Below are 13,506 nucleotides of genomic sequence, written 5' to 3'. Positions count from 1 at the left end.
GTATTTTGCAAAAAACATAAGCCAACATGTCAACCAGATTTTTATTTCCTTCCTTTTAAAAAGCAAAGTCATGGGGGCGCTTGGGCAGCTCAGCTGCTTACGTGTCTGCCTTTGGCTCAAGTCATGATCCCAGGGTCCTGGGATTGAGTCCCGCATCGGGCTCCTTGCCTAGTTGGGAGTCAGCTTCTCCCTCTCCCTCTGCCTCCTCCCCCTGCTCATGCTCTGTCTCTACCTTTCACTCTCTCTGTAAAATAAATAAATAAAATCTTTTTCAAAAATTAAAAAAAAATAATAAAAAACAAAGTCATGGTTTTAATATCGTTATCAGGATGCAGTCCACACAGGAAAAGAATATTTGTAATTTTTATGAAAGCCCATGTTTGAATTTTTCTTAATTAAACCTTTTGGGAAAGCCTTATGATTACTGCTGTTGTTATATTTATATAGTAACAGTTAAAACATCAAAATCAACCATTATAACTTGGCAATTTCAAATCCATCTGTATTTCATCTAGCTACTAGAGGTAGACAGTTACCTTACTTTTAATTATAAGAAAAATTGGACTTAGTGTGACCTGTTTAAAACCATGTAACTAGAGGGGCACCTGGGTGGTGCAGTCATTTAAATATACAGACGTTTGTTTTCTGCTAGATCCTGATCTCAGAGTCATGAGATCAAGCCCCACGTGGGGCTCCGAGCTCAGCACAGAATCTGCTTGAGATTCTCTCTTTCCCTCTCCCTCTGCCCTTGCTCCCTATGTGCTCTCTCTCTCTTGCGCTCTCTCTAAAATAAGTTAATAAATTTTAAAAACAAAACAAAACAAAAAAAACCCCACATAACTAGATTACGTTGCTCAACTAGCAATCAAACCCAAGTCTTCTGTCACGAGGTCAAACAAGCTTTTCAGAACTCAAGATTTAAAATTCAAGAAAGCAGTTTCCATAACATTCTAAGAGACCAAATAGACAAAATGAAATTTTTAATTATGTAAATTCAATAATATGCAAAGAACAGCCCAGGACCAAGTAAGAGCAGAGGTATATAAAAGACAAATATAAGAGGGTTTTTTTTTTTAATTGTTAATAAAAAATGACTAAAAATACAAAAATATCATCATGTTATTTCTATTTGCTAAATAGCTGCTGCATAAAATAAATATAAACTTTGTACAACTCCCACCCTTCAGTGGAATCTGAGCTTTGAATTTACTAGTTCACTCCATTTCATCAGCAAGATTTATAGGAAAGTCAAGATTTTTGTAGAAAATCCATGATACATAGCTCTAAGATATAAAATTTTTAATAGATTTTAAAAGATCTGGGCTCCAAAGTGAATGAGAGGTCCCTGGTTATAACCGGAACGTAATCATTTTAACTTCTCAATAACACGAAAAGTTTCTTCCATTAAGTTCTCCTATATAAAAATATGCTCACAAGAAACTCACATGGTTACTCCCCTTTCCCCCCTCCAAATCTTTGCTTAGATGTCCTCTTCTCAGCAAGGCCTCCGGACCACCCTGTCCTCCAGCCCACAGCCCTGATCTCATTCTAAGGCACTTTGCATCAATGTACGAATGTTGCCTACATCCACCAGTTTCAGTAACGTGTGAGTTTTGTGAGGGCAGAACCCTGTATGTCTTTTTGCTACAGAATTCCTGGTGCTATAAGGGGACACATACAGGCACATGGGATATTTGCTGAATGAATGTATCATTTCTTCCTTTGTCTCTCCCAACCTGAAATTTAGGAGAAAGAAAACCGGACAATGGACTAAACCATTTAACTAGTTCCCATGACCTGTCCACTCCAAAACTTAATATGGAAAATTGTAAATATATATACATATATATATATATATATATATATATATGTAGACCAAATAATAGAATCAACCTGCATGTACTCAACAATTATCAACTCATAACTAATCCTTCTTTCACCTATTTTCTCACTCATCAGCTCCCTACTCTTATTATTTTGAAGACCATACCAGACACCATTAATTTCCTCCCCAAATATTTTTGATGTTTCTCTGAAAGACAAGGGCTGTTTTTTTTTTCTATATATCTATAGTAACATCCTCACCTGTAAAACACAACAATAATTCTATAACTTTGTTATTTAGTTTTCCTTCCTGATATGAATAGCATTTGGATGCCAAATGGTGGCATATGTTCACCAGTGACTCTACGCAATTACAGACTGACTATTCGTACCAGTGCTTCTGATTCCAGGCCCAAGTTATTTGCAATCAGCACTCTCTAGAGCACACCACTTGTACATAATCAATACATACTCTAATGTGCACCCTTGACCTCACTCAGTAAAGAATACCCCAAGAAGGTTTGCTGGTGCTTCTGCTAGAATGATGCCGCTGACCAATTAAGTGACCACAGTGACCAACCAGAGCCTTTGAAGATCACTCTTACTCACGCAGAATGCAATGTTTGTGGATAGAGAAACGAGGCAATAAAAAAGCATGGCTGGGTCCCCAGGATAACAAGAAAATGTGGAATTCTCAAGTGGCATTTCTAAAAACTGGCTTTGAGTTTCAGAACAAAATTAGTAGGATAAAAGGATTTCTGGGGCTTTCGAATGCAAGCCAGCAGAGTTCTGAGAAGCTTCAGCCGGGGAGGTGGCATTAAAGGACCTGAGCTTTCGTGAGCTGTAAAGTTCTCTTCAGGCTCTGAATAAATGTTCATCCACCATGGAAATAATCACTGAATTCACCAACTTCCAAGCACGGCTCACTGATATGACTTCAACCACACATCTTACCTGTGCCCTGAAAGCACCTTCGTCAAGGGGTGGTGGAGGAGGGAAGTTTCCGGGGCTGGATGGAAGAGCACCAGGATCATCTAGAGGTGGAGGCGGGGGTGGAAGAAAGTCACCTACAGAAAGGACATGCACACAGGAAGTGAATATACAGGCAATCGCACAGGACTCTTGAAAATCACACATTTGTTCAAGTTTACCGCACGAACATAGACCTTTTTGTCTCTTCGAGCAGTTATCCCCCATGATAGCTCTTTGCAGTTTCATCAGCAGCCTTACTTTTGAGAAGAACGAGGACCAGATCTGATACTCAGAAGGGACATAAAACCTAGTCGAGAGGGGGCAGGACTGTTTAGCCAGAACAGAGAAGGTGCTTGGGGTTGTGGGGGCAGTGGCTGAGGTGTGTAAGACTTTCACAGTCAAGTAGAGGAGGAAAAAATGTGTACACAAATGAAGATAATACAAGATAAAATATATTGAGAAGGAGAACCAAACTCTTCTGGAAGCTAAGATAAAGGAAAGTTTATGTCCAGGTGGAGGGACCAAAGAAGACTTATTCTAGAGCATTACAATGGCCCCTGAACATTATGATATGGACAAGTCTGCTTGGCAGAAAGACAGGGGAACAAAGGCATAGACTAAAACATCCAGGGCCTAAGAATAAGGAGCAAGTTATTAAGATAGCATAAGTATGGGAACGTAAAATAAACTAGTAGGTAATAAAAATAAGTACGGTGACCAAAAAAAAAAATAAAACCCAACTTTCAAGTGTGTTGCACGTCTAGTAAGTAGTTTGAATTTTATCATGCATGCGGTAGGGATCCAACAAGGACTTCTGAGAAGAAAAAAACCTGCTTGCAATACGATTTACTAAAGACTAATCTAAAAGTCCATGTAGGGCCCATCAGGAGAAACTAAAATAAGTAACATCACTGAAATCTACAGACAATCCAGGCAGGATGTTATGAGGGGTCAGCATATCAAGAAACCTCAAAACCACTGGCCAACCAGAACAGCATACCGATGTTATGTTGTTGTGAGAGAACGCCTAACCTCTAAGATCTGAGGTATATATATATAAACCTAAGAGCTCTGTGGCTTCATGACATGGAATTTTTTAAAAATACTTTGCAAGAAATCCTATTAGGAAAAGGAAATGTCCATTTAAAAAAAAAATTCTTGATTTGCCTTTCCTTCAAAAAATAATATTTAATAATAATAATAATAATAGATAATATTCATATATGAGTCTCCTTTCCTTGCATTTCAGATGCTCAACACTTACTGGTAAGGCCACGAGTTCCATCACCCAATGAGTTGCTTCTGGACAGTACCAAAATATCACAATTTAAGCCTTAATAAAAAAGACTAAATGGCACTGGAAGGAGAGTGGATTCAATATTCTGATACACCTTGAGGATGGTTCACTTGGGTTCTATTTGCCCTACAAATAACAGTCTTAGCGTTGGAAGAGCAGCTGTCCAATCTAGTTCCCCATTATATTCAGACTCCCAAGCAGTCAAACACACTATATTTAGAATACTGTGCTTTTTGGACTCTCACTATGCACCAGTCACTTCTAAGATTTTCAAAGGCTACCTCTTAGTCCTCCATCCCTCCGTGCTGATGGTTCTCAAATCTTGGAGGTCGTCAGGACCTCAGAAAGGTCTGGTTAAACACAGATGGTTATGTCCCACCCACCGAGCTCCTGATTCTGTAGGTCTAGAGTGGCATCTGAGAGTGTACATTTCTAATAAATGCCCAGGGGATCCTGATGGTACTGGTCCTGAGACCACACTTTGAAAACCACTGCATTTAAGCCTATTATTACATTATTCCTATTTTAGACCCCATAGGATTAGAAAGGTTAAAAGACTTATGTCATATAGAAACATTTCTGTTTCTCTTAACTTTCTAGATGTGCACATCTGGAGACATGCTTTGTCCATGTGCCTATTGGCGTTATAAGTCTCATAAACCTTCAGTAACTCTACCCAGTAATTCTGAACACTGGCTACTTACTAGAATCACCAAGAAAGCTTATCTAAAAATGCCCTTGCCCAAATACCAGCTCACATCAATCCAATCAGTATCTTGGGGATGAGGGAAAGAGGGTAGAGAGGAGATGTCAGGTGCCACTCCTCCCTTAAAACCCAAATGAGACTAATGTGCAGTCTGAATTGAGAAATTAACTTGGCCTTCCTTTGGCCAAACACTGCACTAAAAAGTAATAATAATTATGTATATGTATATATATATACGTATATAATAATTATAGATAGATAGATAGATTTAACACCTGTTAAATAACAAGAATTCTCACCAAGTTCTTTTCTGCCTTGAAAAGTCTGAACCTAGGAGAAGAATGCTCACAATGAGATCTTAAGTGATCAGCAAAGAAGGTCTGTGCTGATAGAGACTGATGCTACCAAATTCTAGTGTATGGCCTACTTTGCTGGTTCAAATGTTCTATCCGGACCTATGCCTTCTTCATGATTAATTTAAACTTCTGAGCACCTTCTTATACTTTAGCACCATTTATTATGTCACAGAGAACTGTTGGAACGTTAAACTGGATCAGAACGGAATGGAATCTTGGAGATCATATCATAAAGGTAGATATAGAGGCCCCTGAAAGCCACATGAACAGTCCAAGTTCTCAGCAAATTAGTCTTAGAATAAAAACTACAACTGCTTGTGTCTGCAGCCCCTTCCACTTAGTCAATCCTTGGAAAAAATAGGTTGGCATTCCACAGGTCGACGGACACACAGATTTTGTACAGCACAGTCCTATAAATGTATTTTCTCTTCCTTATGTTTTCCTTAACATTTTCTCTTCCCTAGCTTACTTCATCATAAGAGTACAGTATATGATATATATAACATACAAAATACATACAACCAAGTGTTCGTTTATTGGCCAAGAATCCAAAGGATCAACAGTAGCTATTAGCAGTCAGTGTTTATGGAGAGTTGGAAGACATGTGGATGGTCAACCGCATGGGGTCAGAGCCCTTCATTCCTGTGTCAGTCAAGGGTGAACTGCATATCCTTCCTGACTCTATTTCTACCTCAAAAATTGAGTATATAGTGAGGCATAGGTTGTCGACAATCCTGGGAAGGTGAAAAGGAACAGAAAAGGAAGACGGAATGTATTCTTAAAAGAAATAACTTGAAAACAACAAAAATCTAGACGGCTTACTCTAGGTGAAGATTAGATTAAGATTTTTAAAATAGTGATACGTTCATAATAATTATTCAGAATTCATAATAATTTTCAGTTTTTCAAGCTCGACCATCATAGGCCTCTTCCTTCATTATTTGGAGTGGAGCTCACATTTTAAAATGGTGTGGAGGGGCAGGCAAATGCCTAAGAAACAGACACACACATGATAAAGGATAGAAAATGGTTCCTTCGGAGGGAAACAACCAGCTGAGATAGTTGGAATGAAAAGCTCTTAATAATTATCTTAAATCAGACTAAGAACTATTTCAAGAACTCTGATTTATGGTTCACCATTTTAACAGGCAATTAAGCAAAGGAAAATGCTTCTAAGTTGCAGGAAAAATAAGACTGCATAAGAGAGAAAGCAAATTTACATGTTTAAAGAAGATGGTAAAATGGAAAGAACAAAACAACAAAGTGTGTGTGTGTCTGTGTGTATCTTTGTGTGTCTTTGTGTCTCTGTTAAAGAAGATGGTAAAATGGAAAGAACAAAACAACAAAGTGTGTGTGTGTGTGTCTGTGTGTATCTTTGTGTATCTTTGTGTGTCTTTGTGTCTCTGTGTCTGTGTTGGTGGGGGAGGGATCCTTTCCATTCCTGCAGATTTTTTCCAACAATGAGGGAGCATCTGGCTTAGAAGCTCAGGTGGTGACCCTCCAGAAACACATCCACAAGGAATCAGCTGCAGGACCTTGCAACTAGCAATGCTAAGCTATAGACCTTCACATTAGTGCATGGCCTGTCCTCCTCTCTGCTTGCAAGGGGAAATCCAAATGGAATTTTCAGACCCTGTGAATTACAGGGGCATGGAATAAATCAAGCAAGCAAGCCAAAACAGAACACACCATCAGGCTACTGAACAATGCAGGGATACCTAAAATCTAAGATGGAAATATTTAGTTTCAGAAGAAGAAGGGTAGAGCGCCAGGGTAGCTCAGTCAGTTAAGCGGGTGCCTTTGGCTCAGGTTGTGATCCCAGGCTCCTGAGATCGAGCCCCACATTGGGCTCCCTGCTCAGTGGGGAGCCTGCTGTTCCCTCTGCCTGCTGCTATCCCTGTTTGTGCTTTCCCTCTGTCAAACGGATAAATAAAACCTTAAAAAAAAAAAAAAACCCACAAAACAAAGAGGGTAGTCCCAACCACATGCCTATAGACTGGTGTCCTCCTTACCCTTTTCCTAGCCATCCAAAACCTATCCACATACAAAATACATGTATCCCTCACTTGCCAGGCAAAGAGTTAACTCAAGTTACACAGCTAGTGAAATATGGAGCTGGAAATGGATCGTCACCCTGCATGACAGAAAAGCTAGGAAGTATCTCACTTAATTTGCTCTGTATCATCCCAAAGAATTCACCTAATATTCAACAGATTTTTACTTTGTGCCAGAGGTAGCACCACGAGGCAGCTAAAGTGCAAAAATGTATGTCTCTAACACTCAAAGACCACTTTATGCCAACTCGCTGCCACAAAAGAGCCCGCAATGCATAGCATTAACCTGAGAAGCAAGCAAGGCGAATCTGCCAAGACCCCACGTATGCATCCTTTCTCCGGTCACCCTTCCTAGTCTAGGGGTTAGAAAGCAGGAGCACGAAGAAGCTTATACAGCTACCCTCTAGGAACTGAGTTATCCGCCACAGTAGGTGCCCTAGTGACATGGCTCGGGCACCTACGAAAGGCATCTATCGACCTGAATGCAGAGCTCACTTCTCCCTTCATCAAATCAAGGCCAACATCAGAGGGGAAAAAAGAGCAAGAATTTACTAGCAAAGAAGGTGATAAATTACTAGTTATAGGTGATGGTAGTGAAAAAACACAAGGGAATAATTAAACTCAGATCATCAGTGACGTCTGAATTAATTGACTATAGTTAAAAAACAACAGAAAAAGCATCATTCTTTCTCTTCTTCCAGCATCCGTTTACACCTGCACGCATACATGGGGATTCACACAGCAGCCCCCTGTGTGCCCCACATAGGGGTCTATCACAGCACCTCTAATACTTAGGTGTTTATGGTCATTCTCTCCCACTTAGAACTGAAGCTCCCAGCAAGGAGAGCCCTCTTACAGTTTCCTTCTAGCTCCACATCCTAGGATAAGATTTGGGCCACAGTACACTCTCAGTAAATAGATTAGCTGAGTAAATGACATACATAGAAAGCTACTTCATTGTTCAATTGATGTTTTAAAAAAAATGGCCTGATGCCTTACATAGTGTTCAAATATCAATGTACAAATGGCCAAGGGTATCTAGATAAAATGCAGACTCAGACTCAGCAGGTATGGGATAAGGCCTGAGACTCTGCATGTCTAACATCCTCGCTTTGGGCTGAGGCTGTAGGCCCATGTGCGCCACAGGGAGAAGCATGGCTTTCTTTAGGGCCCTCCCAGTTGACGACTACTGTTGGTTCTCCAACTTTCTTATGTGGCTACTTTCTGGTTGTTTAAGGAAATAAACATTAAGGTATACATATAAAGAAAATCACTTATAGGCTTCTCAAGTTAAGTATTTAAATTATGAGTATGTAACAGATTGGGTTGGAACACACATACATGTACACACACACACACACACACAAAATGTCATTACAGTGACCAAATCATAAGCAATTACAGTGACCAAATCATAAGCTTCCAGTAAAAAGTTATCCATTTCTGTTTATAGTCACTAATAGAGGACAGAAATATGTTCAGAAGAAAATCATACAAGATCCCAAGCCTAGAACTTGAAATGCAAACCCCAGCTCTACCCTTTACTCCAGAAAAGGCCATACTACCATCTCAGGCTCAGCCTCCCTCACCTATGAAATGAGGATGACCATATCCACTTCTGTGTCACCCTCCAGATCAAAGCAGTTTAAACAGAGACTCTGAACCTTTTTGACCACCACCCGGAGTAAAGAAATACCCTTTTATATCATGATGCAATACGACCACTCGGCCCTATCTAAGTACATATCTGAAACGAGGATTTCACGAAGCCATACTTCCCACACGTTACATACACTGAAATTTCTATTACATGTATTTATTTACAAACCGCTGGTTATTCACGGAGTAACCACCACTACAGTGACTGTGACCCAGAACTCAGAAAACGACCTCAACTCCCAACCAAAACATCAGGAAGTGAATCTGAATGTGACTTGTAACACGTCTACATACCCAGGGGCCATTCTTGCTGCTTTCCACACAGTCACAAGGGGACAACTGAGTCTAAAGCTGCCACCTCAAGAGACCAAGTCCGAGAAGGCAAAGCTCTCTGAAAAGGTTGAAGAGATTGAGAGGAAGACAAAGCAAAGGCGACAGGAGTGGCCGTCTCCATAGGTGACAGAGCAGCATCACCCTTGTAGAGTCCTCCTTAGAGATGAGAGGCAATTTATTATAGAACAAAGCAACTAAAGACCCATTACAATTCCACCCTCAACGCCATCTTCACTTTATATGAAACACACTTGCCACCCAGGAAATTACACCAGAAAACACACCGAGTGAAATATTTTTTAAAATGACACATTCACAGGGCGTCTGGCTGGCTCGGTCTGTAGAGCAGCGACTCTGGATCTCAGGGTCGCAAGTTTGAGCTCCACGTTGGGTGTAGAGTTTGCTTAAAACAATGAGGCGTTCATGGTTTAGGACAGCATGTATAATGGTATCATTTGCATGAAAATATATATGCCTGTGTTGTCACGGATTATCTTGTAAATGGATTCCTAAGAAATTGTTAACAGTAAGTTGCCTCTATGAAGAAGTTGAATTTTATCACTAGGAACAAGAGTGGAAAAGAAACTTACTCTTCGTGATACAAAATTTTCAACTGCCATTATTTTACCCATTTACTTTTTTTTTGAATTCCAGTACAGTTAACGGACAATATTATATTAGCTTCAGGTGTGCATTACAGTGATCCGGCAATTCACACATTAATCAGTACTCTTAATCCCCATCACCTGTTTCACCCACTCCCCCCCCGACCACCTCCCTTCTGGTAACCATCAGTTTGTTCTCTACATTTAAGAGTCTGCTTCTTGGTCTGTCTCTTTTTTACCTTTGTGCATTTATTTTATTCCTTCAAGTCCTCATATGAATGAAATTACATGGTATTTAAAAAAAATTATTTAAACTCAATTTAATTAACATACAGTGCATTATTATGTTCATAGACAGAATTTTGAGATTCATCAGTTGCACAGAACACCCAGGGCTCATTACATCAAGTGGCCTCCTGAATGTCCAACACCCAGCCACCCCATCCCCCCACCCACCTCCCCTCCAGCAGCCCTCCGTTCCTTTCCCATAGTTAAGAGTCTCTTATGGTTTGTCTCCCTCTCTGATTTCATCTTATTTTATCATATGAGGAATTTAAGAAACAAAACAGATGAACACAGGGGAAGGGAAGGAAAACTATATACTATTTTTAAAATAACATGTATACACAAAACCAAAGAGAAATTCTCAGTACCTAGAAATGTGTCCTCTGCAAATATTGAGCTGACCAAGGTTTTAAATACTACCAGGAAACACTGGGATATGGCAGAGGTCAAGAAACCATTGAGGCTAAGTCCCATTGAATGCATCACCTCTCAGGCTTCTCAAACGATTTACTACCCACTGGTAGTAACCAAAAATATGAAAGGAAATACCCTGACTTTGTCAACCAGTTATCTGTAGTATAGAGAATAAAAAGCCTGCTTATTCCTAGAGCCAAAGCCTATGCACCATCTCAGTGTGACCTCAGACCTCTGTCCTAGAGAGAGATTAAGTCCTCATGGAGCTATTAATAAAGCGGCTCCTATATTCCCATTTTGCTCCCGTTCTTTGAGTAGACAGCCCCTTTGAAAACTCTCTGGGAGAAGTGATAATTATCAGGCCAAGGCTGGGCATTCCCAGTTCCCTGTCCTCGTCATCCAAATAGCAACACCACCAGTCCCCTTAAAAAATGCATCTTCATCTGTAAGTGAGGAGATATGTGACCTTAAGCAAGCGATTCTAATTCCTCAGCTCTGACACTAGACACTTTTGTTGGAGTTCAGGCTTTTATTATACATAATTATACATTAGAAAATTAACCTTTCTATTTTCCTTCCATTTTTATTTTCTGCTGCTTAACTAAAAAACAGATTGTTGATTGTAATAGTACTTAATTTTCTAATCAATGTCATTTACATGGTAGGACTAAAATTAAAAATAATAATGAAGGGGCACCTGGGTGACTCAGTGGGTTAAGCCTCTGCCTTCGGCTCAGGTCAGGATCTCAGGGTCCTGGGATCGAGCCCCACATCGGGCTCCCTGCTTAGCAGGGAACCTGGTTCCCTCCCTCTCTCTCTGCCTTTCTCTCTGCCTATTTGTGATCTCTCTCTCTCTCTCTCTGTCAAATAAATAAGTAAAATTTTAAAAAATATAATGATGAAACATAATATTGATGACAAAAAAATCTGCATTTTTCTATGCTAGTCATATATAAATAGAGGAGGGTTAAGATAAGACTTTTCTCAAGAAAATCTGACAACAGGTATCAAGAGCCGTAAAATATTTACACACTTTAATGCAGCAACACCACTTTTAATAAATTGTCCTACAAAAGAAGTAACTGAAGAGTACATAGAGAAGCACAGTAAAGAATCCCTTCATCACAATGAAATATAATGGAATTAATCAGAACGTTCATCAGTAAAGTATTGGTAAAAAAAAATCAACTGCAGTCAATCACACACTGGGAAACTGTGTAGCCATCAAAATAATGATTTTCATCCAGATCTGATATCTGTTTACTCATGGACTGAGTGCCTTTTATGTGTCAGGCATTATTCTAGACATAAGAGGGGAAATCAAACATTAAGAACAAAAAATAAAATAAAAAAGTGATGTACTCATGGAACTTATAGTCTATCAGAAGGAGAGGAATCCTTAAAAATAAATTCAACAGGAGCACCTGGGTGGCTCAGTGGGATAAGCCTCTGCCTTCAGCTCAGGTCATGATCTCAGGGTCCTGAGATTGAGCCCTGCATCGGGCTCTCTGCTCAGCAGGAAGCCTGCTCCCCTTTCCCCCTCTGCCTGCCTCTCTCCCTACTTGTGATCTCTCTCTCTCTCTCTGTGTCAAATAAATAAAATCTTAACAAAATAAAAATAAAAAATAAAAAATAAATTAAACAAAACATAGTCACAAATGGTGATTAGCACTAGGAAGCAGAGAGCAAAGAAATCACGGGAGTGCAACGGTGGGGATGGAAAGCCATAATTTTTAAGAGAAAGGTTGGGAAATGCCTCACCAATATGGTATTTGAACAAAGACTTAAATCTAGTAAGGGAGTGAGTCATGGAGTATCTGGAAGAAGAACCTGAAGAACTTTCTGACATATCATATGAGGAAAATAGTGGGCTACTGAATAGTGCTCATCACATGGTCCTATTTTTGTAGAAACCTGTATGTTAACAATGGTTGTCTAGAGCTTATGGGAAGAGTTGTGGGTTTTTTTTTTTTTTCCCCTTCCTTTTTAATCCTTCTCCTTTTGGTTCAACTGTTATACAATAAATGTGAATCACAGACATGCATTTTTTAAAAATCAAAGGAAGACACTGTGAAATGAATCGCAGAATCGACTCAAACCCAGTGTTTAATTTTAATGTGCCACTATATTTACCCAAGCCCAAATGTAATGTCTCCGTCATCTTTCTAAATAACTTTAGCTTGAAATGTTCATTGTGATTCTCAAATTAAAAGCAAGAAGAATTATTTATCCTAAAGCGGATGAAGTCTCCCTGATTTTCAAATGGACAGTTTCACTCTACAATTCACTAATACAGAATCCCTGGGTCTTCACTAAATCCAACATTCCCCGTGCTTCCCCACAAATAAATTATTTGTGTGAAGTTGGAATACATCTAAGCATACTGCACTCCTCTATTTTACTGCAGTTTCCATTTGTTGAAAATAAATTCAATTTCTTAGTCAAAAGCACTGAATGATTTTTAAGTAATACGAAATTAGGAGGACGGTCTGGTTCTGCAAATGGACTAGAACCAGAACTAACATTTTTAATCCACCAATTGTCATCTGTCTTACAAAACGTGCTTAATGCTACCCAAACAACAAACCAACCCATATATTTCGGCTTCCAAAGATGGGCACTCAAAATGAATAGAGCAACGACCTAAGTAAGCCTAAGCATCAATTTTCTACCAGCTACTGAGATATCTTCGGCCCCAACATCAAAAAGTGAAATTCTCTCTGTTCCAAACTGAAATGAAAATTAAAAATTCATGTTGTGGACAGAGAATGAGGCAACAGTCCAGGGAAACAACAACAACAAATCTTCATTTACCACTGAAAAAGGAAGGTGGAAAACAAATAGTGTGCTAAAAGACAATTCCAAAAAATACCCCCTTCCTCTGGAGATAGGACATCACCCCATGGCAGTCATTGAGGGCAGAAGCCTCCCTTCCCCCCAAAGATGGTGGGAAGCTTAAGGGGGTAAGTTTTCACAATAAAAACACTTGAACTATCTCAGT

At 39.5% G+C, this 13,506-nt stretch overlaps 1 protein-coding gene across 2 annotated transcripts in view; it reads right to left on the bottom strand.

Annotated features, from left to right (window-relative positions):
• LPP (LIM domain containing preferred translocation partner in lipoma) overlaps positions 1–13,506 on the bottom strand; it is a 431,103-nt gene that overhangs the window by 358,163 nt on the left and 59,434 nt on the right. For both annotated transcript variants that reach the window (XM_032875624.1, XM_032875625.1), the window contains exon 2: positions 2,779–2,891. In XM_032875624.1, the coding sequence (XP_032731515.1) occupies positions 2,779–2,891 (113 nt within the window). The remainder of the gene's footprint in view (positions 1–2,778; positions 2,892–13,506) is intronic.

This window comes from Lontra canadensis, unplaced genomic scaffold, assembly GCF_010015895.1.
Source record: "Lontra canadensis isolate GAN:19392208 unplaced genomic scaffold, GSC_riverotter_1.0 scaffold56, whole genome shotgun sequence".
Lineage (NCBI taxonomy): Eukaryota > Metazoa > Chordata > Mammalia > Carnivora > Mustelidae > Lontra > Lontra canadensis.
This window is presented reverse-complemented; position numbering and strand designations above follow the sequence as displayed.